We start from the raw sequence: 27,618 nt of genomic DNA on the forward strand, positions 1-27,618 counted from the left end.
CTCAAAAGAAATTCAGCATTAAAATGAACTTGAAAGGTCAGATTTATTTGGAGAAAACAAAACAAAACAAAAAAAACCCCACAACCCAAAGGATGGGATTTTACATCTCAAGACATCTCCCAGGTAGTAAGTCTACAGATTACAAATCATTTTCATAGAAGATATTTTTGTACAAATTTTTTACAGGTATTCAGGTGCGGGACATAAATCAACCCCCGTTTTATTTCAACAGGGAACAAGGTAGGAGTGTGGGATAAAACAGCTTTTTTGGATGCAACTACTTGGACAATAGACATGAAGAGGGCATCATTGTCTACAACCAATGTTTCTTTAAAAATTTTTATTAAAAAAAACCCATTCAACCACGGCTCGCTCTAAAAGCTCACTTTCTAGCTCCTAGCCAATCCAATCCTGCCAATTTCTTAAGGTTACTTGGTGTACCCCTTTCCACTGGATAATTGATCTTCTGAGTCCACTGCTGCAGCACGCACACACCAACACACCTGGCATAGCTGGACAGGACCTAACGGCTTGCAAACGAGACCAAGGTGTCATTTTGTCTGCAGGTACCAATACTGTTCACACTGGGGAAGGGATATCATCTACTGCACTGACCCCTACAAAGGTGCATGTCAAAGCAGACAAAGCTACTGTGTAGCAAGAAAAAACAGGACCTTGTTAAATAGTTCTTTCCATTATCTTTTATTTTCTCAAGGGAAGCTAAGAAAACCAGCCCCAGAAAACGAAATACCCTATACATTGGTCTAGGCCACATTATAAATCCAAGCATCAGTGTGAAATTTCAGCGAAGAAAAGAACCATGAAAACCTCAAGGTTCTAAGAAAGGCTCTTGATTCAACTGTCCTCATCTATCCATTCATATTCCTTACTAAAGTCCATCAATTCTAGAGTATTCTGATCTGTAAAAGGAGTCAAAGCAGCAGGGGCAGGCATGGACAGAGGGGAAGGAGTAGTAAAGGAATAAGCCAGGCAATAAGCTACTGGCTTAGAAAAGCAATTGCTTCCTCATGCCACAGCTTCAGTGGCTGATATCAAATGCCTTTGAGAGCAGGTGTGTGGCTTAGAGAATGCTCTTGGAGGAGCAGAATGGACATGAGATGAAGTCTGAATTTCTAAAGCTTCCAGGTTTCAAAATATGGATGTATTTGAGCTTTTAGAAAGGACAGCATTTCAAAGGGCAAAACCAGGCCACACAAGACAGATCTCCCACACCCCCAAGTCCTACTCACAAGAAAAAAAAAATCCATGTGTTTTTTTGGAGGTTACATCATTCCCCGAGTGCCTGGTGCAAAATAATCTGTCACCTCTCAAAAGTTTTTCAAACCACAATTGCCCCATTTATCTTGGTCCCCAAGCAGTCCTCTTTACTAGTGGCCTGTAGACTCACTTCCAACTACCCCCCTGGGGGGTAAGAAAATAAAGTAGTTTCCCCTAGGCTGACCCCAGTAACTCAGAGTTAAAGTAAGAGAAAGGGCTGTCAGCCTCCTGGAGACTAAAACAACATGAGAGACTAAACCTACCTTCCCAAAGATGGAAAATTTATTCAGATAATGTTTTTGAGAATTCATATATGTCACAATAAGAATTAAAAGGGAGACAGACATCTCACTCTTCCTTCTACCTCCCCGACTGCCCAACTGATCCAGACATGTACCACTGGCACTACCATTTCTGTTAATGGAGCCCCCAGGCACTAATCACATAGGCAGCTGCATGGTATCATCAGATAGCACCACAACTTCACCTTCAAAAAGCCACAGTCTGTCTCTCTGGCTACACTGGTGATTCTCCATTACTTCAATACTTTAAAGGCTGCAGCAGCATGCAAAAGAATTTCATTTTTTAAAAAAAAGTTAAGAAAGGTCTCCAGGAGATGGTGAGCTTTATTTTGTCTTGTCTGGATAGAGGTTTGATTTGCTCTCGAATGAATGTTCCAGGGTGGAGAGAGACTAGGAGAAAGCACAGGATGTAGAGGTCTATTCGGTGTAATCTCCCTCATTTTCATCTTCACCATCTACAGAGAGAGCAGCATACTTGCTTGCAGAACTGAACTTCTGTAACAGACGAGATGACAACATGAGGAAAACTTTGTAAGAGTCTCACAAGCAAAAAACAAGGAACAGAATGTGAACACTAGGGAAACAGGGAGTACACAGAAAGGGAGCAACAGGGAAAAGCCCATAGAAACATCATGACTTATTTTCAACTGCTCAGCAAGCCCCAAATGAAGGGAATCCGAATAGCTAAGAGAAATAAAATTAAGCCCACACTTACAGAGGCTGGATTTTCCTCAGGTTTCTTTGGCTCAGGTGCAGATCTAGAGTCTTGATCCTTTTTGCCATCTTTCCTGAAGAGATGTAAGCATAAAAATCACGCCCTTGGGAAAGAGAACTCTCTTACTGCGTAAGGGCACCTGTGGCACTCTAAGGCACTGAATAGGCGCACCCGAGTTCACGTTATGTGGTCTCGTCTTTAATGGCTGGCTTTAGTTTGTTCACAGTAACTTGGCAGTACTTGGAGATCTAAGAACTTGTTACAAACCCCTTTGCATCTAACATCAAATGAAAGACAAAGGTAATTTGTTCATACCTATCGGATTCCTTCCAGTGGTCTTTGTTCCCTCCATCTCCTGGACCACGGCTAGAGCTCCCAGTTTGGCCTTTTCCAACACTCATCCCATCTATTTTATTTTCATCTGCTTGAGTGAAATACAAAAGCAAATCAAAGGCAAATCAAAGAATCACTCTCCCTAAGATCTGAATGCTCTGCCACATTTATTGAGTAAAATTAAACATTACTCTAACCAAGTCTCCTCCTGAAAGCCTTTTGGCCCGTGTAGTATGTGACTTATTAAAAAGTACCACTGCAGGAGTACACCATCTTAAAAAGCAAAACAGAAAACAAAGATAGAAACAAAAATAGAAACAAAGATACGCTATTATGCAGTAACCCTGGCCTTGTTAATGGTGACATTTCTAATGTGGACAGAGTCTATTCTAATTTTCCTATTTTCCTTTCAAAGAAAGGGTCTACCAGAAAGGGGCATGGCCTCAAGTGCTAAAGAGGCCACTCCTGCCCTCTGCTGGCAGAAAAATGTAGGTCAAAGAAGTGTCAAGATAGAACACAGTGTAAGCTCTACCAATAAAAATTTCCTAGTACTTAGGGTTCAGGGATGGTGGTGCATGTATTCAATTTCAACTAGATAAAAAACAACTTCCGGGCTGGGGATATGGCCTAGTGGCAAGAGTGCTTGTCTCGTATACATGAGGCCCTGGGTTCAATTCCCCAGCACCACATATATAGAAAATGGCCAGAAGGGATGCTGTGGCTCAAGTGGCAGAGTGCTAGCCTTGAGCGGGAAGAAGCCAGGGACAGTGCTCAGGCCCTGAGTCCAAGCCCCAGGACTGGCAAAAACAAAACAAAACAAAAAAAACCAACAACCAACTTCCCCTTCTATGGTCTTACCTTTCCTTGCTGGCCCTTCCTCAGGTGGCTGAGCTGAAGCCACTTTTCCTCCTCCACTAGAAGGAAACAATCATAGCATCAGTTGTTTCAGGAAGAAAACTTAAAATCATTTCCCAGATGCAGTTAGATTTTATAGAAAACAAACAAGAACCCCCATTCTTAACATTATGGAATATCTAACTGCAGGAAGATCAACAAAAGCAGTAATTCCAACATTCAAGTGTCATATGCTTTAGCACCATCATCACTGTGCAAACTTAGTTGCAGTACTCCTTTTTACAAATGTGAGAAGACTTCAGATCCAAGACTTAAGAGAAGTAAAATAACCTCAAGGCCACACTGACAATGTGTGGCAGGCGGCAAGACTTTACAGTGTTTGCAGATTTGTGGTGTATGTATTCCCATTACAGCCAGTTTCAAGGTACCAACAAAGTGTTGGCCACTGGTCATCAAAACTCTAGAAAACCACGAGTGGGAGGGGGATGAGAGGTAGGGAGGGGCTGAGTTTTGAGTATGAAGGAGTGTACTGTATGTATGAAAACATCAAAATGAAACCTCCATGCACAATTACTATGTTAAAAGCAAATACCCCCCACCCCCCTCAAAACGAAACAAAACTGGCTCTTGTGAAGCAGCTCTAGTAGATCAGAGTCTGACAAAGACATAACTTGTAAGATGGTGGTATATAAGGCCAATATTGCACATGGCATTTTCCATCACCATTATCACAATTCTGATTCCAGGCTAAGCAGATGCTGCCCCAGGCCAACTCACCTTGTAGGGGATTGCTGTTCTGTGTCTGAGCTCTGAGATCGAGCAGGAGGGTTAAAACTTCGCTTCACCCACGCATTCTCCTTTGGTGGAGGGGCTGGCATTACCTTTAGAGGCTGTTCAGGTTTAGGAGGCTTAGAAGTTGGAGAGTGACAGTCTTCCTCTTTATTGAGTGTTTCATTTTCTAGAGACTTCTCACTCTCTCTCCTTCGAGCATCTGTGAAGTCAAATTGGGAAAGTGATAATTACCAGGGGGAAAACTTAACTGCAGACCCCTGGTATTCTGATATATACATCCATAGAGACTACCACTGAAGGAAAACAGGATGTAGTTAGCTACTATACTATGTATGTTGAGTTACCCTGTAATGCAGCCCAACTTCAGCTCAACACTTGACACATTCCAATAAATCTAAAAACTGTAACTTAAATTAACCTTTACCCTGCTTTTGGGACACCATTGCCTTTTGAGGTGTATTTTCACAAAATTAAGGGCAGTAGCAGATTACATACAAGTGACAATAATGCGGGACTGAGACTCTGTACCAGAAGCTGAATAATGCATGTGGGGAAACTTTACACCTGCAAATAAGGTGGGCTTACTATATTGTTTTCCACCATTAAACCAGCAGTTTAGAAATAATCTTTTTGAGAAAGATGTTTAGTAATATAGAGAAATAGGAAAATTGACTTGAAGGACCTTGAAGGATAATAATCTGCTCTTCCCACAGCATGAATGTGCAGTCAATGTTAGGAATGGCCTTACCTGGAGAATGGTGTGCGCACACACACAGGGAGGAAGCTACAATGAAATCCCCCAGAAACCACTGCTCACCACAGGACTGATGCAACTGCATCTGTACATTAGTGGGAACCAAAACACATATGTGTTTTGCAGGATTTCTTTACATTTTAAGTGTAAGCTTCACATAAGTGCAAACCAATCTAATACCATGTTTCTACTTAACCACCAAAAAAAGGACATTATATCATGTTACCGAGAGTCTGCCAATGTGAATCTTTTACAGAAAATTCCGACAACATATGGGCAAATTCCCTAAGTGCTTCTGGCTAAAGCTATGTTTTAAAATGCTTCAGTATAAATTTGAATCTTTAAGACAAACAAGCAAAAACCACTGGCATTCAATAAAGCAAAGGAGGTGTTATCAAATCATTCAGGTCTCTACAGCAGCAGACACGTTTGGGAATACCAGGCAACTAGTAAGGAAAGAAACTGTTATAACTATAACTATAGTACTTTAAAGGCTGGCTCTAGGAAAAGCTCAGAGGAATTTTTTTCTTTTTTTGGTCAGTCCTGGGGCTTGAACTCAGGGGCCTGGGTGCTGTTCCTGGGCTATTTTTGCTCAAGGCTAGCATGGTCAATTGGAGTTAAGAGTCTCACAGACTTTCCTGCCCAGGCTGACTTTGAACCTCAACCTGCAGGTCTCAGCCTCCTGAGTAGCTAAGATTATAAGCATGAGCTACTAGCACCTGGCTTCATAGGAACACTTGAACCATGACTGTTCCAAACAAACAAAACTCAAAGATCTCAAGACAAAAAAATAAAGGCGAAGTCTGTAGGTATACTCTGAGTATTGTCATGATGATGCTTTGGTGCCAACACTGGGGTTTGAACTCAAAGCCTGGGTACTGTCCTTAAGGATTTTTTTCCTCAAGGCTAGCAATTCATCACTTAAGACATAACTCCATTTCTGGGTTTTTTTTTTTTTTGTGGTTAACTGGAGATAAGGCTTTTTTCTGGGATGGCTTTGAATCTTGATCCTCAGGCAGGTCTCACCCTCTGGGTATTTAGGATTATAAGTGTGAGCCACTGACCTTGCTGGTAGCATACTATTATATATAAGCTATAGAAGCCCATTTTGGTGCCCATTCTGCACTTTTTGGAGCAAGAGATATGTCACCCGATCAATCCATGTCACCTTAGAATTCATGACTGATATTAATACTGTAAAATTTCTTCATGCTTTGGTTACAGACAATTTGTGGAAAATGGCAATAACATGATACCCACCCTGGTCTGACTTACTTCTGCCAGATGTGGCGGAAGTCCCAGTCTGTGATGATTCACTTCCTGTCCTTGATCGTTCTCGTTCCTGAGTTTCTTCACTTCGCCAGCTTGGGTGTCTGCACAAGAGATTTTACAAAAAACAAAAGTGTTTTGCTCAATTAAAGCTACCATAAAGGAACTAGGTGGTTGGCATGTAAAACAGATTAAAAGAACCTGTTGAAATTGCTTTTAGAAAAGGGAGGGCTGATAGAGGTGAGACTGGTTAGAATACATTAGATTCACATGTGGAAATGTCAAAAAGGCCTCTTCCCTTGTTGAACTACTATATGCTAAATAAAAACAAGAGATACTTAGACCCATGGTGACCACAACCATCACTTATTAATATTTTATCACACCTGTTTTTACCTGTGGGCTCATGTGTACATATATATTATCTTTCTTACAAACTACATGTAAACTGAAGATACTGTGACATATTTTGGCTCTAAATATGTCACCAAGTAGCCAGCTAATGGGATGAAAAACATTCTCCTATGTAACATAACACTGGCATCTTATACTCCAAACACAATTATATATTCATAATAATACCTAGCTCCTCATTCCATTCACTATGAAGTGAAACAATGTCACTTTCTAATAATAAATATTTTTGTAATGAGTCCTGCAGTATCCTGAACATTGAGTAACAGAACCAGAATATATACCAATTAAGAAAAGAAAATGTTCTACTCTACTCAAATAACTTGAAACATCAAGGAAGAATTGGTGTAGCAGTACTTTCTGAAACGCCTCCACTGAGGCACACAAGTCACAGAGGGGAGACCTCACCTCTCCCTGGGCCGCCGTTCTAGTTTTGGTTCGTCCAGCTGCCGCTGCAGTTTCTCCTGCTCCTTTTGTAGCCGTTCTTCCACTTCTCTTTCTCTAGCAGCTGTGTCAACAGGCTTTGCCCCTCCAAAGATAGAAGCCGCTCGACTGGACTGCGAGGTGCTAGCAGAGGAATCATCTTCTTTAGGAGTACTCCGAGGCTTTAAATTCAGTTTGGGTCTTTGGGGGGGACCTAAGTAATAGTTTCCAAATCATCAGAAACTGATGGCTGAAAGCAGATTCCCAGACATAGCTCTTATGAACTGCTATATGGGATTCAGTTAGTGGTCTAGCCAATCCAGCAGAGGTGGATGGGAGATCATGAGAAGATGAGTAGCTTATATAATATACAAGCTCAACTTAAGTAGTGCTACTGCTCAAGAGGTAAAGTGCTAGCCTTGAGCAAAAAGAAGCCAGGGACAGTGCTCAGTCACTGAGTCCAAGCCCCAGGACTGGCAAACAAACCAAAGGTTTTTTTTAACCTACTAAAAAATTATCCACAACAAAGTACTGGACAAAACTCTTTTTTTTTTTTTGTACTGGGGATTGAACCCAGGATGTTGCACTTGCTAGGCAAGTGCTTTGCCACTGAGCTACATCCTAGCCTGGGAAAACTCATCTTCTCTCAACAATATGTCTGAGCTGGGAACTGGTGGCTCACGCCTATAACCCTAGCTACTCAGGAGGCTGAGATCTGAGGATCCTGGTTTGAAGACACTCTGGGCAGGAAAGTCTATTTAGACTCTCATCTCCAATAAACTACTCAGCTGGAAGTGGTGCTATGGCTCAAGTGGTAGAGCACTACCTTTGTGCCAAAGAAGCTCAGGGATAGAGCCCAGGTACAGCCCCAGGATTGGCAAAAATAAAAGGAGACTATTGTCCGGAAAATGAGTATCTTTAATAGATTTAAAAGGAAAAGTCTCTGCGGGAGTCTTATCTTCAATTAACCACTCAAAAACCAGATGTGGTGCCCTGGCTCAAGTGGTAGAATGCTAGCCTTGAACACAAAGAGGCCCAACAACTGACCAAAAATAAGAAAGAAAGCTCTAGTCTTCTTTTGGGAGATGGGGATGAATGGATGATTCTAGGGTTTAAAATCAAAGCCTAACACTTGTTGGACCAGTCAGTGCTCTACCAAATATTTGTTCCATTCTTTTTTCTTTTTTCCCCCAGTCCTGGGGCTTGAACGCAGGGCCTGGGCATTCTACCACTTGAGAAGTACAGAACATTTTTTTTGGCCAGTCCTGGGGCTTTAACTCTGGGCCTCGGCACTGTCCCTGAGCTCTTGTTGCTCAAGGCTAACTTTCTACCATTTTGAGCCACTTCAGCTCCACTTCAGGTTTTTCTGGTGGTTGGAGGTAAGTCTCCTGGACTTTCCTGCCTAGGCTGGCTTCGAACCACAATCCTCAGATATTAGCCTCCTGAGTAGCTAGGATTATAGGTGTGAGCCATTGAAGCCTGGCACCATATCTTTTATTATATAAACTGCTGAGTAAAGCAGTGAAAGCTTCCAAGTAAGACTTTCAGTGGCCTTGAAATATGAACAAATATCAACAGAGTATAAGTGGAAGTAAACTGCAGTCAAACAAGTCTGGATAGGGGCTGGGAATATGGCCTTGTGGCAAGAGGGCTTGCCTTGTATGCATGAATCCCCGGGTTCAATTCCCCAGCACCACATATACATAGAAAATGGCCAGAAGTGGCTCAAGTGGCAGAGTGTTAGCCTTGAGCAAAGAGAAGCCAGGGACAGTGCTCAGGCCCTGAGTCCAAGCCCAGGACTGGCAAAAAACAAACAAAAAAACAATCTGGATGTCAGAGCAAAGGATAAAGTGAGATCTTTTGGGGCATGTATGAGAAAACTAGGAAGGTCTCAATGGACAGTTAGAGCTTGCTCTAAGAAAGATATCTAGGGCCACTGGGAAGAATAAAAATGAGGCCCCAATAAAGGTAGTGGTAGTGATTACAATCAGAAAGGTAGATCTTACAGGGAGAAGACAATTTGTGTTTGTTCAACAGGAGAAAAAAATGTGTGCAGTTATTGGGTTAGGTAAGGAAAAGTGTGAGAGAAAAAACAGACAGGAGGCCAAGGAAGACTTGCACAAAATGAGCTTCTACTATTCTCACTTGTCAAGTGGAGATAATTAAACCATTCAGACAGGATGGTACTGGAGTCTTAACAAAAGGCTTCGTGCTCTGGATAGTCTTGTTTGCCCATCTGGTACTATTTGGGCCACACATCAACTTTCAACTTTGTTTTTGCTGGTTACCTGGAGGGAAGTCTTGTGGTTTTTGTCTGCCAGGCCTGGCTCAGAACCAGAACCCTCAGATGTCAGTCTCCTGAACAGTTAGGATTACAGGAATAAGCCACGAGTGGCTCAGCTTAATGTCACCTGTTTTAAGTGTAACTTATTATAATGGGATGAAAGAGAACAATGTCTAAAATCCCCTCCACCTTCATGTAACTGAAAAGTTTACATAGCTATGAAAGCACATAAAGTGACAAGAATTAAGATTTTACTTTATTCCCATCATGCCATTCTTATCTAGTGTTGTACCAGGCTCTGCTCTTTGCAACTTACTAATGTATAAATTTTGTCTCAGACTGAAGTTACTATGAACTTAATCAACTGCAAATTTTCCATAGTTTTCCCAGTTTCTACTCCATGAAAAGGAAAAGAAAATGGTTACCTCTATCATCACGCCTATAGTCATCTCGAGAGTAATCATCTCTGGAGCCCCATGAGCGATCGTCTCGTCTCTCGTATCGGTCTTCATAGCGGTCCCCACCTCCTCTGTAGTCATCATCCCTACGGTACCCGCTACCAAATGCTCTTCTACCACTGCCTATCCTGGAATCATAGCCTACAAATGCACACCAGATTGCAGTCATTACACAGGAAGGAAAAAAGGAGCTCTGGAATAAAGTACTTTGAATTACATGCTCTTAATTACCCCTGTCATAGTCTCTGCTGCCACGGTCATCGTACCGATCCCGGCCCCCATAGCGATCCATATCCCTGCGTGGGCCATCCCGATAGCCATCCCGATAGCGGTCTGAATCGTAACGATCTCGATACTCTAGAAAGAAGAAGACAGGTAACCCCATCCCCTTTTCTTTTGTAGTATGAAGCAGGACACAAATGGCTCACACCTTCAATTTTAGCTGTCTGGCAGTTGAAACCAGGAAGATGATGGTAGAAGTACAAAGCCAGCCTAGGCAGAAAAATCTGCGATTTCATCTCTAATTAACCAGTAAAATGCTGGACTGGATATGATAAGCACATGTACAAATATATCCACTGAAATGATTATAGCAGTAAAACTGTCATTGCAACATACTAGGAAGAGTTTATTAGGTGTTTCACAAAACTATACAGTTTGAGAATTTCCAGTTCTTTGTATTTAATGCATTTCAAACACACCCCAAAGAAAAGGAACAATTACAACAAGTTTATGATTCCATCCCTAAGCGTCTTTTGCTCAAGGCTAGCACACTACCACTTGGGGACACAGCTCTACTTTTGGCTTTTTTGGGTAGTTAATTGGAGGTAAGTCTTAATGACTATGCTGATTGGGCTGGCTTTGAATTGCAATCCTCAGGTCTCAGACATGAGCCGCCAGTGCCTGGCTGAGTAAACATTTTAAAAAAGTAATGTGCTGCAGATGAATAAGCACACTAACCCCATCTACAATATGCTTTATATTTTTATAACATACTAACATTGGGCTGGGACTATGGCCTAGTGGCAAGAGTGCTTGCCTCGTATACATGAAACCCTGGGTTCGATTCCCCAGCACCATATATAGAAAACGGCCAGAGGTGGCGCTGTGGCTCAAGTAGTAGAGTGCTAGCCTTGAGCAAAAAGAAGCCAGGGACAGTGCTCAGGCCCTGAGTCCCAAGCCCTAGGACTGGCAAAAAACAAAACAAAACAAATAACATACTAACATTTTATAGTGCTATTTTTAAATTTTAGTTTTTCATAAAAACACATAAGGTTTTACATTTTATTCTCATCATTGCACACATTATACTGACTCTTGTATTTTAGCAGTTAAAATTTTCTCATAAAGGCCTTACAAATATTTTTTGGTGGCTGCCAGTCTGGGGGCCTGAACTCAGGGCCTGGAGACTGTCCCTGAGCTTCTTTTGCTCAATGTTAGCACTCTATCACTTGAGTCACATTGGCTTTTTTTGTTTATGTGGTACTGAGGAATTGAACCCAGAGCTTCATGCATGTTAGGCAAGCATTTTGCCACTAATCCACATTCCCAGCCCACTATATGTAAGTTTTAAATTCACTTGTCTTGTGGCACATGGTCTAAATACCTAACTCAACTACACATAGAAAGAAAAAAAAGCCTTTTATTAAAAAAATTAATAAGTAATTATTTCTGTAGCCATGTAGCCTTCAGAATATACTATAAAAATTAGTTGTGTGTGTGTGTGTGTGTGTGCGCCAGCTCTGGGACTTGAACTCAGGGCCCAGCTGCTGTCCCTCAGCTTCTTTTGTTCAAGGCTAGCACTCTACCACTTGAGCCACAGTGCCACTTCTGACCTTTTCTGTTTATGTGGCACTGAGGAATTGAACCCAGGGCTTCATGCATGCTAGGCAAGCACTCTATAACTGAACCACATTCCCAGCCTCTAGTTTTTGTTTTTCCCCTAAGCTGGGCACTGGTGGCTCTTGCCTATAATCGTAGCTACTCAAAGGCTGAGATCTGAAAGACGAATTCAAAGTCAGCCCAGGCAAAAAAGTTCATGAGATGCTGTTTCAAATAAAACAACAGGGGCTGGGGATTTAGCTTGGTGGAAGAGCATCTGTCTCGTGAGCACAAGGCCCTGAGTTCGGTCCCCAGCTCTGGGAAAACAAACAAACAACCAAAAAAACCAACCACCAACCAATCAACCAAAATCCCCCAACAAACCCAAAAAACAATTCAAACAAACTAGGGTATGACTTATCAGTTGAATGAACCCAAGGATCTGAGCTCAAACCTCAGAAATCTAAGTAAAAACTCCAATTAAAAAAAAAACTTTTGGGGTGGGTTGTGGGGCTTGAACTCTTGGCCTAGGCGCTGTCCCTGAGCTCTTTTGCTCAAGGCTAGTGCTCTACCAATTTGAGCCACAGCACCACTTCTGGTGGTTAATTAGTAGTGATAAGAGAGAGTCTTATGGACTTTCCTGCCTGGGCTGGCTTTGGATTGAGAACCCCAGATCAGTGTCTTACCCAATAAAAATTTTTCAAGCTGGATATAGTGGTACAAATCTATTCCCCGCTACTAGTTTGAGGCCAGTTTAGGCAATTTAGTAAGATACTTTGTAAAGGATATGTTCCCCATCTTTTATATCCCCACTGTATATCTGTTAATATAAACCTCTACAGTAACCCTTTTGTCTTTATCACTAAATAGACCTAAGAGCACAGAAGAAATTAACTTCACTAAAATGAACTTACTGTCTCCAAAGCTATCATCACCTCTTCTAGGTGGGTAGTCATCAAAGCTGTCTGTAGCAGGACGGGCTCTCCAGTCGGTATCTGTTTTGTCAGAATCCCGATTTCTATCTCGGCCAAAGGAGCGATCATCCCTATCTATAGATTCAACAAGAGTTATTTCTTGCAGTTTCTTATATATAGTACATAGAAAAGTCTCATAGGCATCATTAAGTGGTCCAAGTGCCCCAAACACAGCAAGGTTGACCTTCTACTGTAGTCAATCAGTGCTTCTCAAAAGTTGACAGTACTACTAACATTTGAATTCATTCTTTAAAGTCATTATAGGCGCAACCTCTGGATTTCACCTATTAAAAGACTATAGTAGCCCTCCGTACTTCTTTCTTCCTTTTTTTGCCAGTCCTGGGGCTTGAACTCAGGGCCTCAGCACTGTCCCTGAGCTTCTTTTGCTCAAGGCTAGTACTCTACCACCAGAGCCACATCCTTACTTCTGGCCTTTTCTGTTTATGTGGTACCGAGAATCCAACCCAGGGCTTCATGCATGCTAGGCAAGCACTCTACCCACTAAGCCATATTCCCAGCCCCCAGTATTTTTTTTTGGGGGGGGGAAACAACCCAAAATTGCCAAAATCCTGCTGAATAAACAGGTTAAAAATCTGCTACTCTAGATGCAGGTTGACCCACCATTAAAGTGTTCTGGGAAAAGATGCTTCTACTCTTGTTATCCTAGGACAGAGTAGATTTTATATGAAATTTCTATCATTTTTCTCACCTTTATCTTGTGCTTGGTCAGCAACATCTACCCGAATTCTTCTGTTACCTAGGGACTGAAAGCACAGGACTATTAACAAATCTTTAACCTATTACGCACTAATAGCATAAGTGACCTGAAACATCTGAGCATAGCATAGCAGCAGCACTGGGGAAAGGAAAATAAAGAATACTATAATCTAGCCAACTCCCATTTAAGTCAGTCTTTTGGGGTGGTGGTGGGGGGTTGTGGGGCTTGAACTCAGGGCCTGGGTGCTGTCTCTGAGCTCTTTTGTGCCAAGGCTAAGGCTCTACCTCCACCCTCCAGATTTTCTGGTGATTAATTGGAGATAAAGACTACAGTTCAAAGCCAGCCTGGGCAGGAAAGACCCTAAAACTCTTATCTCCAATAAACTACTCAGAAAAAGCTATATGTGATGGTGTGGCTCAAGTGATAGAGCACGAGCCTTGGGTATAGGCATAGAGAGGCTCAGGGACAGAGACCAGGTCTTGGGTTCATGCCCGAGGGCAGGCAAAAAAAGTCTCATGGACTAGGCTGGTTTTAAACCTCAATCCCCAGATCTCAACTTCCCTCTGAGTAGGTAACCAGATTACAGATGTGAGTCATCAGTGCCTTAAGCCTGGCTTAAATTGTTCTTTTTGGTCTTCTTATTGAATATGAAAGCCAGTTATTATTACTTACAAAGTTGAATGTCGGGCTGGGAACATGGCCTAGTGGCAAGAGTGCTTGACTTGTATACATGAAGCCCTGGGTTCAATTCCCCAGCACCACATATATAGAAAACGGCCAGAAGTGGCGCTGTGGCTCAAGTGGCAGAGTGCTAGCCTTGAGCAAAAAAAGAAGTCAGGGACAGTGCTCAGGCCCTGAGTTCAAGGCCCAGGACTGGCATAAAACAAACAACAAAGCTGAATGTCACAAAATAGACTGCTCTATCCCCTGAGGTACTGGGGTTTGAATGCAAAGCCCTGAAGTTGCTAGTACACTCCACCACTTGAGCCATGTCCCTACCCTAGCCTTTGGTGCTTTATTATTATTTTTTGAATGGGGGCTCACATTTGTGTCTGGCTGTCCTAGGTCTCAACCATACTATTTGTGCTTCTCATGTATGAGGTAAGATATATAAGAACAATAAGACATGTGCTCTGCTACTTGACTACACTGCCAGCCCCCAGGATTCCCTTTCCCATTTCATAGTAGAATCTACTACTAAAGAAAATTAAGGAATTTTAGTAAAAAACACCTCAAATTAGCCAGAAAACCATAAGTGGCACTGTGGGATCAAAGTCGTATAGAGCACTCGCTTTGAGTGAAAAAGCTCTGAGACAGTGCCCAGGCCCTGGGTTCAAGCCCCATGACTGACAAAATGAAAACAGCCAAATGGCATTAAGTGCCAATGTGGTAAAATGGCATCACAGTAAACTTCAAATAGTAATAATTACATGGAATGTTAATACAATCTAAAGAGAATCCAATAAGCCAGGCATGATGCATTCCTGAGTATCAGCAGTCAAGAATCTGAGGTAGGAGGTCTAGCCCAGCCTGAGTCACAGAGTAAGACAGGCCCCCACCTCAAATAAAAACAACAGCTCCAAGAAGAACTGTAACAAATCTAGGCTAACTGGGATTAAAAAAAAATTGCACGCTACTGAAAATTAGCCAGATGTTTTTTTTCTGAGTGGTGCTGGGAATTGGATATGATTGGGCAAATGCATATGCTAGGCAAATACACACCTGAGGCAATGCCCTTAAATACTACAAGCAAGGGTTAGGGGAGTGGCAGAGTATTAAACTGGTTAACATGACTTTTCTATTTGCCTTATCAAGTCAGATTACTTTGAATGAACAAAGCTCTCCAAAGTGAGGCAAAATAGTGAGTGAATTAATGTGAGGTTTGATTGGAGATCTGGGATGTGGCAGTTTCCTTCCTTAATTTTCCATCTGTCACTTCCCTGAATTAGTGGAACCACCATACTCTCTGAAGTGCTGCTAGATATTGAATGTTGAAACAATACTTTTAGCCATTCTAGGCTTTTCTTTGTCAATCCAGGGATCTTTGAACTACTATTCAACCTGAAAAACATTTGTAAGTGTCTACCCTTATCTCTCCTCCACCCTTAACTTCTTTACCTCTTCATTGAGACTCAGGGCACTGAGTAGGGACTCCATGTCCTCAAATTCAGCATAACCAAAACCTTTCAACCTGTCAGGATTGCTGGGTTCACGTGGTAAGCGCACTGCACTGATCTGAAGGATTAAAGAAACAAAGTTTGGTTGTTCATGCAAGGATCACTGTATAGTCAATGGATTCTTTTCAAGAATATACATTGGTGCAATAGGTACATGACTGAAGACTGTAGTATTTATCCTATTATACATTTTGAATCACATGAATTAAAAAAAAAACAGTTCGTTTATATTTTTGCTTCCTTTTAACATTTTTGTTTTCATTTAAAAGCACCTGCTTATTCTGTAATTACCTAAAATGCTTATACTTACATTTAATCCTCTAAAGAATTCCTTAATGGACTCTTCAGTTACATCATAGGGCAGGTTCCCTAGAAAAGCAGTGTAGGGTGGCGATTTGGGAAGACGGCTCCAGTCGATATTGGGTTCCCGAGCAGCCCGTGGAGCAGTGGGTAGGATGGAACGGTCAATTGGAGGTGCCTTATAGACATCATCGTCATTACTATGCCAAACTGTTGAAACTAGGAGAAAAGATACAATTAAAAAAAATTAGATCTTACTACTGTCCTAGGCAGAAGACTACTACTTGTCCTATTATACACAAAAGGTATGAACTAAACAAGAGGAATGTATGTACATGCTAAATTTCTAGCACTGGGCTGGGAATTTGGCTTACTACTAGCAGAGCCCTTACCTAGCATGCTTCTGAAGCCCTTGGTTGTTGATTCCTCAGCACCACATAAACAGAAAAAGCTGAAAGTGGCACTGTGGCTCAAGAGCAAAAAGAGCTCAGGGATAGTGCACACCCAGGTTCTGAGTTCAAGCCCCAAGACTAGCAAAAAATAAAAAAAATTCTAGCATTAAAAGGCTCTATTGTGGGGCACTGGTGGCTCAAAAAGGTGGAAATGGAGCTATGGTTCAAGGGGTACTGCGTTAGCTTTGAGTGAAAAAGCTAAGAGTTTGTTCCCAGGACTCCTGGGTTCAAACTCCAGTTAAAAAAGAAAGAAAAAAAATCCTAGGTTCAAACTCCAGTTAAAAAAGAAAGAAAAAAAAATCCTAGGTTCAAATAATTAAACGCATAAATGTGCAGTTCAGTCAACAGTTAAGGAAAGGTCTGACCTATAAAAATATCCTGTTCTCTTTATGAAAAGTACTCTTCCAATTCTTATTTAAAAGAAAAAACGATGGCAGGATTTTATACTATTGTCTTTTCTTTTTTTTTTTTTTTTTGGTACTGGGGATCGAACCCAGGACGTTGCACTTGCTAGGCAAGCGTTTTGCCACTGAGCTACATCCCAGCCCCTATACTATTAAGAAATACTGCTCAGGGCTGGGGATATGTCCTAGTGGCAAGAATGCTTGCCTCATATACATGAAGCCCTGGGTTCAATTCCCCAGCACCACATATACAGAAAACGGCCCGAAGTGGCACTGTGGCTCAAGTGGCAGAGTGCTAGCCTTGAGCAAAAAGAAGCCAGGGATAGTACTCAGGCCCTGAGTCCAAGCCCCAGGACTGGGGGGGAAAAAAAAAATACTGTTCAGGACCTGAACACTGTCCCTGGCTTCCTTTTGCTCAGGGCTAGCACTCTATCACCTGAACCACAGTGCCACTTCTGGCCTTTTCTGTTTACGTGGTGCTGAGGAATCGAACCCACAGGGATTCATGTTAGGCACTCTACCAATAAGCCACAGTCTCAGCCCATAATATTTCATTGCTAATTTACTGTTATTATAGAGGTGATGTACAGAAGGATTACAATTACAAGAGCCAGGCAATGACTACATTTCCTTTCCCACCAGTATCTTCTGTTCCCTTATTCTCTCCTAGTCTGTCTTTCCTGTCCCTACCCACAAAGTTGTATAGTTCACTTTCATTAGGGTCCAATTGAGTTCTACTGCTGCACGTTTACACCTCTTTCCACTTGAGTTCTGTACCCTCCCTCCAAACCTTCTGAAGATGTACACTTGAATATACTATACATAAGCAAAGACAGAAACAAAAAATAAAAACTAAAAAAAGGGGGAGAGATCTCGTTCCTAATGGAGTTTGTTTCAATATGTATATTATTTATATAAATATGAAGAGGCACTTAGGCATTGCACCTTTGTGGTTCTCTTCTAAGAGTATCCTCTTTTAGACTCACTGTGTGTGAATATCTAGAATATTGTATAATTTTATTATATCCCAGTATGTTTTAGAGCTCATTTCTGCACATGAGAACACGCGCCACTCATCTCTTTGAGCTTGGCTTACCTTACTTAACACAATCCGTTCTAGTTCCATCCTAAGAAGTAATAATTCATACTGCATTCTTACTCCTAACCACCCAAGATACAAAAACAGCTTTCCTGAAGGCACTGACCTTGCCCAATGACTCATCTATGTCTTCTATCATAATTACTATTCCCATTCCTTTCCCCTAAAAGCCATTCCTTTAAACCTGAACTTCATACTAACAGCTCCCAGAACCAATTAATTCCTTAGCTGACTATATACAGCTTATAGGTTACACTGAAACATCACTTATGAAGATAATACAGAATTTCAGACCTAAAAAGAACTTGATTAATCCTTAATATTATAACACATGAAGTTATACAAAATGAAGACTTTTTTTTTTTTTTTTTTTTGCCAGTCCTGGACCTTGGACTCAGGGCCTGAGCACTGTCCCTGGCTTTTTTTTTGTTCAAGGTTAGCACTCTACCACTTGAGCCTCAGTGCTACTTGGCTGGCCATTTTCTATATATGGGGTGTTGAGGAATCAACCCCAGGGTTTCATGTATATGAGGCAAGCACTCTTGCCACTAGGCCATATTCCCAACCCCCAAAATGAACTTTCTTAGCTTACAATGATACTGGAATTCTATATACAATGAGCAAAGAAAAATTACCATCTCCTTCCAGATCGTCTGTCTCATCAGCCCAGTTGACTGGCTTGGGGGCATAGGTGCTTCCTCCACCAGTTCCCCCATCCTCAGCCAGAAAGTCTGTTAGGGAGATAGTCTTCCCCTTCTTATTCTTCTTTTTTGCTGTTTTAAGGAAGACAAGAGGAAGATTGTGAATGCTCAAAAATTTACAGTTGTTACAATGTAAGTACACTTGCAAAGAAAAACAAAAATGCCCACCAACGGATTAGATTTATTTATTAATACCATGCAGATATAAACATTATAAGCAAAGGCCGAGGCAGAAAGATGTTGAATTTAAGGGCAGTCTGGACAACACAGTAAGATTTCATTTCAAAAAGTTGCAGGACTGATTGTGTGAAAAAACAAACCAGTATCATCTGGGGGGAATATGACTAGTAGGGGCAACTTTTCATTTCCATATATATATATATATATATATTCACTTTTTGAGCCAGTCCTGGGATTTGAACTCAAGGCCTGGGTGCTGTCTCTGAGCTATTTTTACTCAAGATTAGTGCTCTACCATTGGAACCAGAGCTCCATTCCTAACTTTTTTGGTGCTTGACCTGTGATCTTCAGATCTGTCTTCTGAGTAGCTTGGATTAAAGTCACCAGTGTCCAGCCCATTTGATATTTTTAAACTATTTCTATTTAAGACCAGTTATTATATCCACGACTCCTTGGATGCCAAGATTTTTACAATTCTTCTTTTTTTTTTTTTTTGCCAGTCCAGGGACTTGAACTCAGGGCCTGAGCACTGTCCCTGGCTTCTTTTTGCTCAAGGCTAGCACTCTGCCACTTGAGCCACGTCTGGCCTTTTCTATATATATGGTGCTGAGGAATCGAACCCAGGGCTTCATGTGTACGAGGTGAGCACTCTTGCCATTAGGCTATATTCCCAGCCTAGATTTTTACAATTCTTACACTATATTCTATATATGCCTTTACATGGTACTGAGGTTTCAACTCAGGATCTTACTCTTTAGCCTTAACCCTACCTTATTTTGCTGTTCTGGGGATAAAGCATGATATTTTTGCCCTGGACCACAATCCTTCTATTTATACTTTCTACATATTTGGGAATGCCAGGCCATGTACCACCATGTCAGCTATTGGTTGAGATGGGGCCTTGCTAATTTTTTTGCTGGGGCTGGTCTTGAACCATAATTCTTTCACTTTCTGCCTTCCAAGTAGCTAGAATTATAAATGTGAACCAGTGTGCCAGCTCTACAGCACTTTTGGGGATTAGGAATCAGTTACCAATTTATACAGAAGGAAAGGTAAGATTGGGAGGTTAAATACTTATCTTAGAAATGTCAGTTGGCAGAGTAATTAAAAGCCAGGACTTTTAAGCTAAAATTAAGAAACCCTAAACACATCTTCGTCTCTGCTTTACAACACATTAAGATATTGACATTAAAAGGAAAGCTCAAGAAAACATTAACAATTAACCAATCTAGTAGGCAGGACCCTGGCACTCTCTCCTCAGAACTTCCTGTGTGCCAGGCACCAGGGCTTGAGCTCAGTTTCCCTATCACTTGACCCATGCCCCCAATCAAGAATTTTGCTGGTTAACTGGAGATGGCTTCAAATCATGATTCTCAGATCCTAGCTACCTGAGTTGCTAGGTTTACAGGCAAGGAACCCAGCTTCCTCAAAATTTCTGAGATAGTACAACCGTTATTTAAGACAGGTTCTAGAACTGTTTCAACAGTAGCCACTAAATGATTAAGAAAAAAGACCTGGGGTATTGGCACAAACCTGTAATCCTGGCACTGGTCAGACAGGATCACATGTTTGAAGCCAGCCCAAGCTACACAGCAAAAATCTACCTCAAAATAAACAAAGGGAAAAATAAATAAAGGTTAGGCGCTGGTGGCTCACATCTGTGATCCTAGCTATAAAAGAGGCTGAAAGGAAGGTCCATGAGACTCATAGCCAACTAACACCAAAAAGTCAGAAACGGTAGAGCACTAGTTTGGAGCACAAAGTTTCAGGGAGTGCCCAGGATGGCCCAGTGTGTGCATGTGCAAATGGCACTGTTGTAATGAAGATCAACCTCATGGCTTTTAGAACTGTGAATTTGTCCTCTACTTTCTAATTCTCATCTAATTTTCAACTTGAGACAACTATGTATCTGTAAACTTGATGCATCGCTTGTTTAATAGAAGGTTGTTCTCAAGTTCAACTATTGGGAAATAAAAGTAATCAGTTTGGTACGCTACACACAGCTTCATGAGACTGAAGCATTATGGTCTTACAACAGAATCTGGAATTGTTCTGCCCTTTGCTCTGAATTTGGCTTAAATCAACTTTTGTACATTAGGGTTTCACAACCCTTAACCTCTAGACTCTGCCCTCGTGCTTAGTACTGTACTTTCTCTTAAGGCTGATGTGCTTTATCACTTAAGCCACATCCCGATTTTTGTTTTTCCCTGGTTAACTGTCTCTTGGATTTGTCTAGCTTGGCTGGTTTTGACACGGATACTCAGATGTCAGCCTTCTGAGTAGCGAGGCATGAGCCACCAGTGCCCAGCACCTCTTGACCCTTTGACAAACAAAAGTCTCACATTTTGTTATTTGGAATTTAAGAACAAATTTAATATAAACCACATCATTTAAAAATTATTTTCAAATCAAACACATGTAATTCTGAGGATCTAAAATATCAGGCTTGCCTCTTAAACAGCAAGAACCTGTCTCAAGCCAGGGATATACTATTGGTACAGTGTCCCAGTATGTACACAAAATACTGTGCACGCATGCACACATACAACCCCCCAGAAAGATAAGACTACAATTTATTTATAAAATCTCTTATTTAAGTGTAGTCCCAGCATTGACTCTGGTCACGGATAAACAAAGCCTTTAAAAAACTAATGAAGTGTCTGTACCATTCTGCTTATGATACTAACCAAGAAATGATGTTATCTAAATCCTCCATGCCTTCACCTTGGCCACTGCATATTTCAACAGAGTTCTCTGCTTTATAATATTGTTTAATGTTCATTGTCTCCAGACACTGTAAAGTGGCTGCAATAAATGGAGACCTCAAGATTATCAGATACAACAGCATGTATAAAATATGCTTCCTCTATTTTTATTACCAGAAATGTTTCCCTATTATTACTTCTATATTAGCACAAAAGCCACCTAAGAAAAGATACTGGGAATTATACAAAAACCTAGACTAGTTGTTGTCACTTTAATTCTAAACAGTCACTTAAAAATAGTACAGTCAATAAAGTTTACTTGAAAAGGAAGCCCTAGTATTGAATTCTCATCCTTTTTATTTAGGAAAGGAAATGTGTGTAGAACTCAACATTCAGATGAAGCAAATGATAAATTCCCTAAGTTGAGATTCTTGCTAGCCTTAAGTTCTACTCTTTAAAATAAGGTTTTAACCCTTTTGAATGTTTTTCTTTTCTTTTTTTTCCCTCCAGTCCTGGGTCTTGGGAGTCAGGGCTTGAGCACAGGGCTTGGGAGTCCCTGAACTTCTTTTGCTCAAGGCTAGCACTTTACCACTTGAGCCACAGCATCACGTCTGGCCTTTTCTGTTTGTGGTGCTGAGGAATCAAACTGAGGGCTTTATGCATGCTAGGCAAGCACTCTACCAATAAGCCACATTTCCAGCCACTGAATGTTTTTCTTAACTAAAAGGTAAGAAAGCAAAACAAAAACCAAAGGCCCTGAGCTCAAATTCCAGCACAGCATAGCAATATTCGTAACAGAACTATTTGTAATAGCTAAAAAGAACAAACAACCCAAAAGCCTACCATTAGCTTTATAATACACAGTGGTATATTCATACAATGGAATATTATTTGGCAATAAAAAGGGAGTACTGAGACATTCTATAATGTGGATGACAGATAAAACAGCTAGTCACAAAACACCATGTATTACATAAAACTATACTAAATGTTCAGAATAAGTAAATACAAAGAAAGAGAAGGGTGGTTGGGGAGAAGGATAGGTTAACTACCAAGGAGATAAGGTGCTTCCTTTTGAGTGATGAAAACGTTTTCAAATTAAGTGATGATGGCTGAATTTTCTTGAATGGTAAAGTGTCTACAATGCACCTGCCAGGTCTCTTCCTATCCTTAGCAGTGACCCCCTGCCCCAAATACCTAACTGTACACATTATTTATTTAGGAAGTTTGTTTTTTAAAGACAGGGTCTCACTATGGCTGGCTTTCATAATTCTGCTTTAGTCTCCTGAGGAAAGACATGCTAAAATGTTCTGCTAAATCATACATTTTAAAAGGGTAAATTTTATGGTATATGAATTATACCCGAATAAAGCTGTTATTAACACCTGTTTCTTCAAGCAACATTATATAAGTAAAATGAGTCTATCTACATAATGTTAAAAATTAATTATACTTCTTAGAGGATTAAAATAGGCTTCAATGCAGTACAATATTGAGGTCTTCTTTATTGCAGTATATAATTTAGTAAAGAACAAATACTAAGGACTAACAAAATCTATTTCAACTCTCATGTTTACATAAACGAGCTCTCTTCATGTTAAACTTGCCACTGTAGGTATTTCCTATTAATGGGACCTTGGTAATATGACTCTTAATAAATTGATGTTGGAGTGTGCACTCATAATTGTACATATACATATCTAGTTACAAATAAGCTGTGTTCATATATGCTGCATCCATATATGCATTGTGAATTATACCTTAGTTATTAGTAAAGCATCTTTAAAAAAACCTGACATTACTTAGAACACTGCTTTACTCTGCCAGTACTCTGTATTGAATTTTTGTATGTTTTAGTCTTGTCCTGAATTGAACTATCCTGCTCTCACACTAACATATATCATAGTGTCATATATCAGGTGGGACTGGAAAAGAGGTAATCTGTGAACAACACATGACAACTTTAAAGTTACATGTTTGTACTGGGGCTTGAACTCAGGGCCTCGAGTACTTGGCTCAGCCTTGTCACCCAAGACTAGGACTCTGGAAACCATTTCTTAACTACAAAGGCCAGCACTGCATGAAAACAATCAGTGAACACTATCTTAATCCAACAAGAAAGCAAAAGTTATATAAATAAAAGACCTAGGCATAATTATTTGCAATTTTAAGGCATTTAAAGTGTTAATTTTTATCAAACATTTGACTCCCTATTGGTAAGGGGTAAACAGATAAACTATATCCACTTTACAAATGAAGAAACTGGAACCAAAGAGGTAACAGGAGCCAAGCACTAGCCTGTAATCCTAGCTACTCTGGAGGCTGAGATCTGAGGATTGCAGTTCAAAGCCAGCCCGGGCAGGAAAGTCCGTGAGACTCAAATAAACTACCAGAAAACTCCAAGTGGCGCTGTGGTGCAAGTGGTAGAGAGCTAGCCTTGGGACAAAGAGCTCAGGGACAGCACCTAAGCCCAGAGTTCAAGCCCCACAGCTGACAAGAAAAAAAAAAAAAAAAGGATGTAACAGGCTTTTTAACATCAAAACTAGTATTTCTGGGTACTGGTGGTTAACGACCATAATCCTGGCAAATTAAGAAATTGAGATCTGGGAGACAGTGAGTCAAAGTTAGAAGACAAAAAGTCAAGGAGACCCCATCTTTAAAATAATCAGCAAAGAGCAAGACTGGAGGTATAGCATACTTTCAGTCTTAAGTACACTGAACAAGCAAGCAAGTTGAGCAAATATAAGTCCTTGGTTCAACCAGTTTAAACCAGGTTCAAACTTTGGTACTGGGTAAAAGCAAACAAATAAACCAATAAGTGATTGATAAATTAATAAATTAACATTACTGGGCTGGGGATATAGCCTAGTGGCAAGAGTGCCTGCCTTGGATACACGAGGCCCTAGGTTCGATTCCCCAGCACCACATATACAGAAAACGGCCAGAAGCGGCGCTGTGGCTCAAGTGGCAGAGTGCTAGCCTTGAGCGGGAAGAAGCCAGGGACAGTGCTCAGGCCGAGTCCAAGCCCCAGGACTGGCCAAAAAAAAAAAAAAAAATAAATAAATTAACATTATAAAAGCAAAGAATTATACTGCTCTTAGAGGCTAGCCATTAAAATTAGCTTTATATGACACAATGATGAGGTCCTATCTTAACTGTATTGTAGTTTAGCAGAGCACAGAATACTATTAAAAAAAACAATTCAAGGATTTTTTTCTGAGACAGGGTCTTGTTATATGAGATTACACATGCATATCTGGGACCCACAGATATGCCCAGATCATTTTCTTTTTGGTGTCACTTTTGAACTCAGAACATAGGCGCTATCCCTGAACTTATTTGCTCAAGGCTTGTACTCCATCACTTGAGTCACAGCTCCACTTTTGGCTTTTTTGGGGGCTAATAATTGAGATAAAGAGTCTGGCTGGCTTCGAACTAACACCTTCAGAACTCAGCCTCCTGAGTAGCCAGGACTACAAGCATGAGACCTACTCAAAGAAACCCAAGTTTCCCTCATTCAATATAAGTTCAAAGACATTCTGTCACTCAAAGTCAACACCAGGTTACACTGGGAACTGATTCGGCTGCAAAGATGTTTGGTGTTCTAAACAGATTTACAAAATTCTGTCATCTACTTCCAGAGAAAACCTAATAAGCATTTCCAATGTCTGGGTCATACTTGTCAAAATACAAGTCAATGCAATTGCAAAAGATCTAAATAGAAAAAAGATTTGGGTCAGCAACTTTACATTATGTATCTAAAACTGAACAACTACTAAACATAAAGAGGTCTAGAATAAACCTATCAGTGGACCACAATAGCTCAACAGCTATGAGGATAAGCAAAACAACTCCAAGAGAAGGACACAGGAGAGTTCTACTGTTGACGTTATCTTTAAAGTTCTAGGTGAATTTCCTGTGGTGTACCCTATGTGGTTACTGAATATGATTTTGGTACACTGGATATTGTATACATGCCTACCTGATCTAGGGAAGGAAAAGGAAAATGAGGGTGTAAGATATCACAAGAAATGTATTCACTGCCTTATCATGTAACTGTACCCCCTTTGCACAACACCTTGTCAATAAAATTTAATAGGAAAAAAATTTCTTCAAGGGCAGACTGAAATGTAACCTGGTGTTCATTACCAGAAGAAGCTAAAAAGATCAAGATTCACTGAACTGAACTAAAGGAAATGAGCATTCCAAGGAGGCAGTAAATATGAAAGAAAAAAAGGATACCCTTCAGTAAATCTGCTTAACCACTCTGCATTACACTAAATGGGAAAACTAAGGACATAGACTACTATAATGTCTTCTACCTCTCAAAATGTTACACAAGTTTATGGAGAAGGGAAATAGGACTCTTCATTAAATTATGAGACTCAACTATCAAGGTAGAAAATCTAGGCCATGTAAATACTTCACATAATAGAGTTAGCTTTGGGCAGACTCTTAAATTTAGGTTGATACCATGGTACTTCCAAGTTGGTAAAGAGTCTGGAGTGTCCAAGATTTTGACACTGTTCTGCTACCTGCCAGCCAACATGACCTTGAGCAAATTTTGCCAGTTGGGCCACAGCATTTCCTTATATTACCTCAGGGGATCAAATAAGACAACATATACATAAGTGCTTGGTCAGTGTCCCAATGAAATCTATGCTCAAATGTACTTCAATTGGGTTATCAACATTTCCCTAATGACAACCATAACTCTGTGCTTCCTTGTAATCGTGAATAACATGTCCTGGCTGTTAAATGAGTGTTCAGAGGCAGCGATTCTTAGCGAATTGCAGTAATGCAGGTTGTAGGAAAACCAAACAATATGACCCAAACTAGAATAACGGCAAGGTAATGGCAGTAACAATCCTCTCAAAGTTTGAAAAAGAAGGAACTCTATACCACTGGAGCCACACTAAAGCAACCCATTATTTTAATAGCACTTTCTAAGTTTTATTAGTTGTATAAGAAAACCCAACCTCGGAAACTACAGGAATTCAACTAGAATGGACGTTCCGGTAAAACAGGGATCTTATCTTAATTCACCTCAGTACCAGAAACACTTAAAATAGTACCTGGCAGACGGTCTGCCCTCAGTTAAGAAAAAACAAAACAAAAAACCCTCCTCCACACAAACAAGCTACATTTAAGAGTAGGGGGAACAGGCTAGAGGGCAATCTAGGTGCTCATTTCTGCCTCCTGTCCTGACACGTGGGCGCCAACCACGCTGGTTTCCCTACCTTCAACGAATTCTAGTCAAGTGCCAAGCTCCAAACGGGACCCACAGGGTCGTGGAGAGAAATAACGGGGAGGGACCGGGTCACACTCTCCAAAGGACAAAAGCACGAAGAGTCCAAGGACGTAACCGAGCGCAACCCAGGCGCGGAAACGCAGTCTCCCCCGCCCCCATCTGGACTCCAGCGCATGCTTTCCAGGCGCGCCGTCTCCACTACCCTCGGCTCTCCGACCGCGCACGCGCACCGCCTTCCCCCGCCCCGCCACCGACTCGCGCTCTCGTTCTAACTGCCCCCCCACGCCCCTGCCCCCCACGCCCGTCCGCAACGGCCTCGTGCCTCGGAGGTCCAGGCTAAGGTGCGCCCGTCCGCGCGCCAACCGCCTCCTCCTTCCTTCCTCCACGCCTTCACGCGGGCGCCGGGCTCTCCTCTACGAGGCCTCGCGCTCCCCCGTCCCCCCGCCCCGGAGGTCTCCCTGCGCCGCCGCCTCCAATTCCAGCCGGAGCCCACCATTACGGCCTACTCCAACCTCGCGCGGACGGCGTGAAAAGGGTGTGTGGGGGAGGGGAAGGGCACCTTCCCGTTCCCCCCCACCCCCCATAAACATCCTGAGGCGAAAACCCAACATGGCCGTGTCGCCAGGCTGCCGCAGCCCCCGAGGTTGAAAGGAGCCGGTGACACCCGCTCCCCGACTCCAGCAATGAGTGGACCCAACCTAGAGGGTGGTTTTAGAGTCCGGTCTTTGGCCGCGCTCGGCCGCTCACTCACCTGAGGCCGCCATGTTGGGAGAGGGAGAGAGAACGCAAAGGACCCGGATGAGGCAATCACGTGATTATAGCGGGCGCTTCGGACTCGGAGACGCGAAACCGGGAGGGGGCGGGGAGCCGAGGCCTGAGACTGGAGGCGGGGCGCGGCTGCTGTAGGTTCGTAAAGCAGCGCGAGGAGGTGGCGCAGCGTCCGACGGGAAGACCAACGC

At 41.7% G+C, this 27,618-nt stretch overlaps 1 protein-coding gene across 5 annotated transcripts; it reads right to left on the reverse strand.

Moving 5' to 3' along the window:
* Positions 1–24: 24 nt before the first annotated feature.
* Positions 25–27,618, reverse strand: Eif4b (eukaryotic translation initiation factor 4B). 5 transcript variants are annotated; one of them, XM_048363628.1, is made up of 15 exons: positions 27,411–27,612; positions 18,458–18,595; positions 15,878–16,086; positions 15,509–15,625; positions 13,382–13,436; positions 12,613–12,747; positions 10,109–10,234; positions 9,845–10,018; positions 7,121–7,349; positions 6,290–6,402; positions 4,261–4,474; positions 3,487–3,542; positions 2,611–2,716; positions 2,296–2,368; positions 25–2,075 (listed from the first exon to the last, which is right to left on the reverse strand). In XM_048363628.1, the coding sequence occupies exons 1-15, from the start codon at positions 27,421–27,423 to the stop codon at positions 1,998–2,000; spliced, it is 1,836 nt and encodes a 611-aa protein (XP_048219585.1). In that variant the 5' UTR covers positions 27,424–27,612; the 3' UTR covers positions 25–1,997. The 5 variants fall into 5 exon arrangements, with proteins under 5 accessions (XP_048219585.1, XP_048219575.1, XP_048219598.1 ...); XM_048363618.1 differs by having other exon boundaries at positions 2,611–2,719; XM_048363641.1 differs by having other exon boundaries at positions 6,305–6,402; positions 27,411–27,608.

The sequence above is a fragment of the Perognathus longimembris genome, chromosome 1 (assembly GCF_023159225.1).
Source record: "Perognathus longimembris pacificus isolate PPM17 chromosome 1, ASM2315922v1, whole genome shotgun sequence".
In the NCBI taxonomy this organism is placed as follows: Eukaryota; Metazoa; Chordata; class Mammalia; order Rodentia; family Heteromyidae; genus Perognathus; species Perognathus longimembris.

Excerpts from the sequence above, each read along its gene's own strand:
- Eif4b (XM_048363618.1), bottom strand. Across the intron at positions 10,235-12,612 it reads TGATGATAGCTTTGGAGACA|AGTATCGAGATCGTTACGAT; the intron begins GTAAGTTCATTT and ends TCTTCTTTCTAG. Across the intron at positions 6,403-7,120 it reads GAACGGCGGCCCAGGGAGAG|ACACCCAAGCTGGCGAAGTG; the intron begins GTGAGGTCTCCC and ends TCTCTTGTGCAG.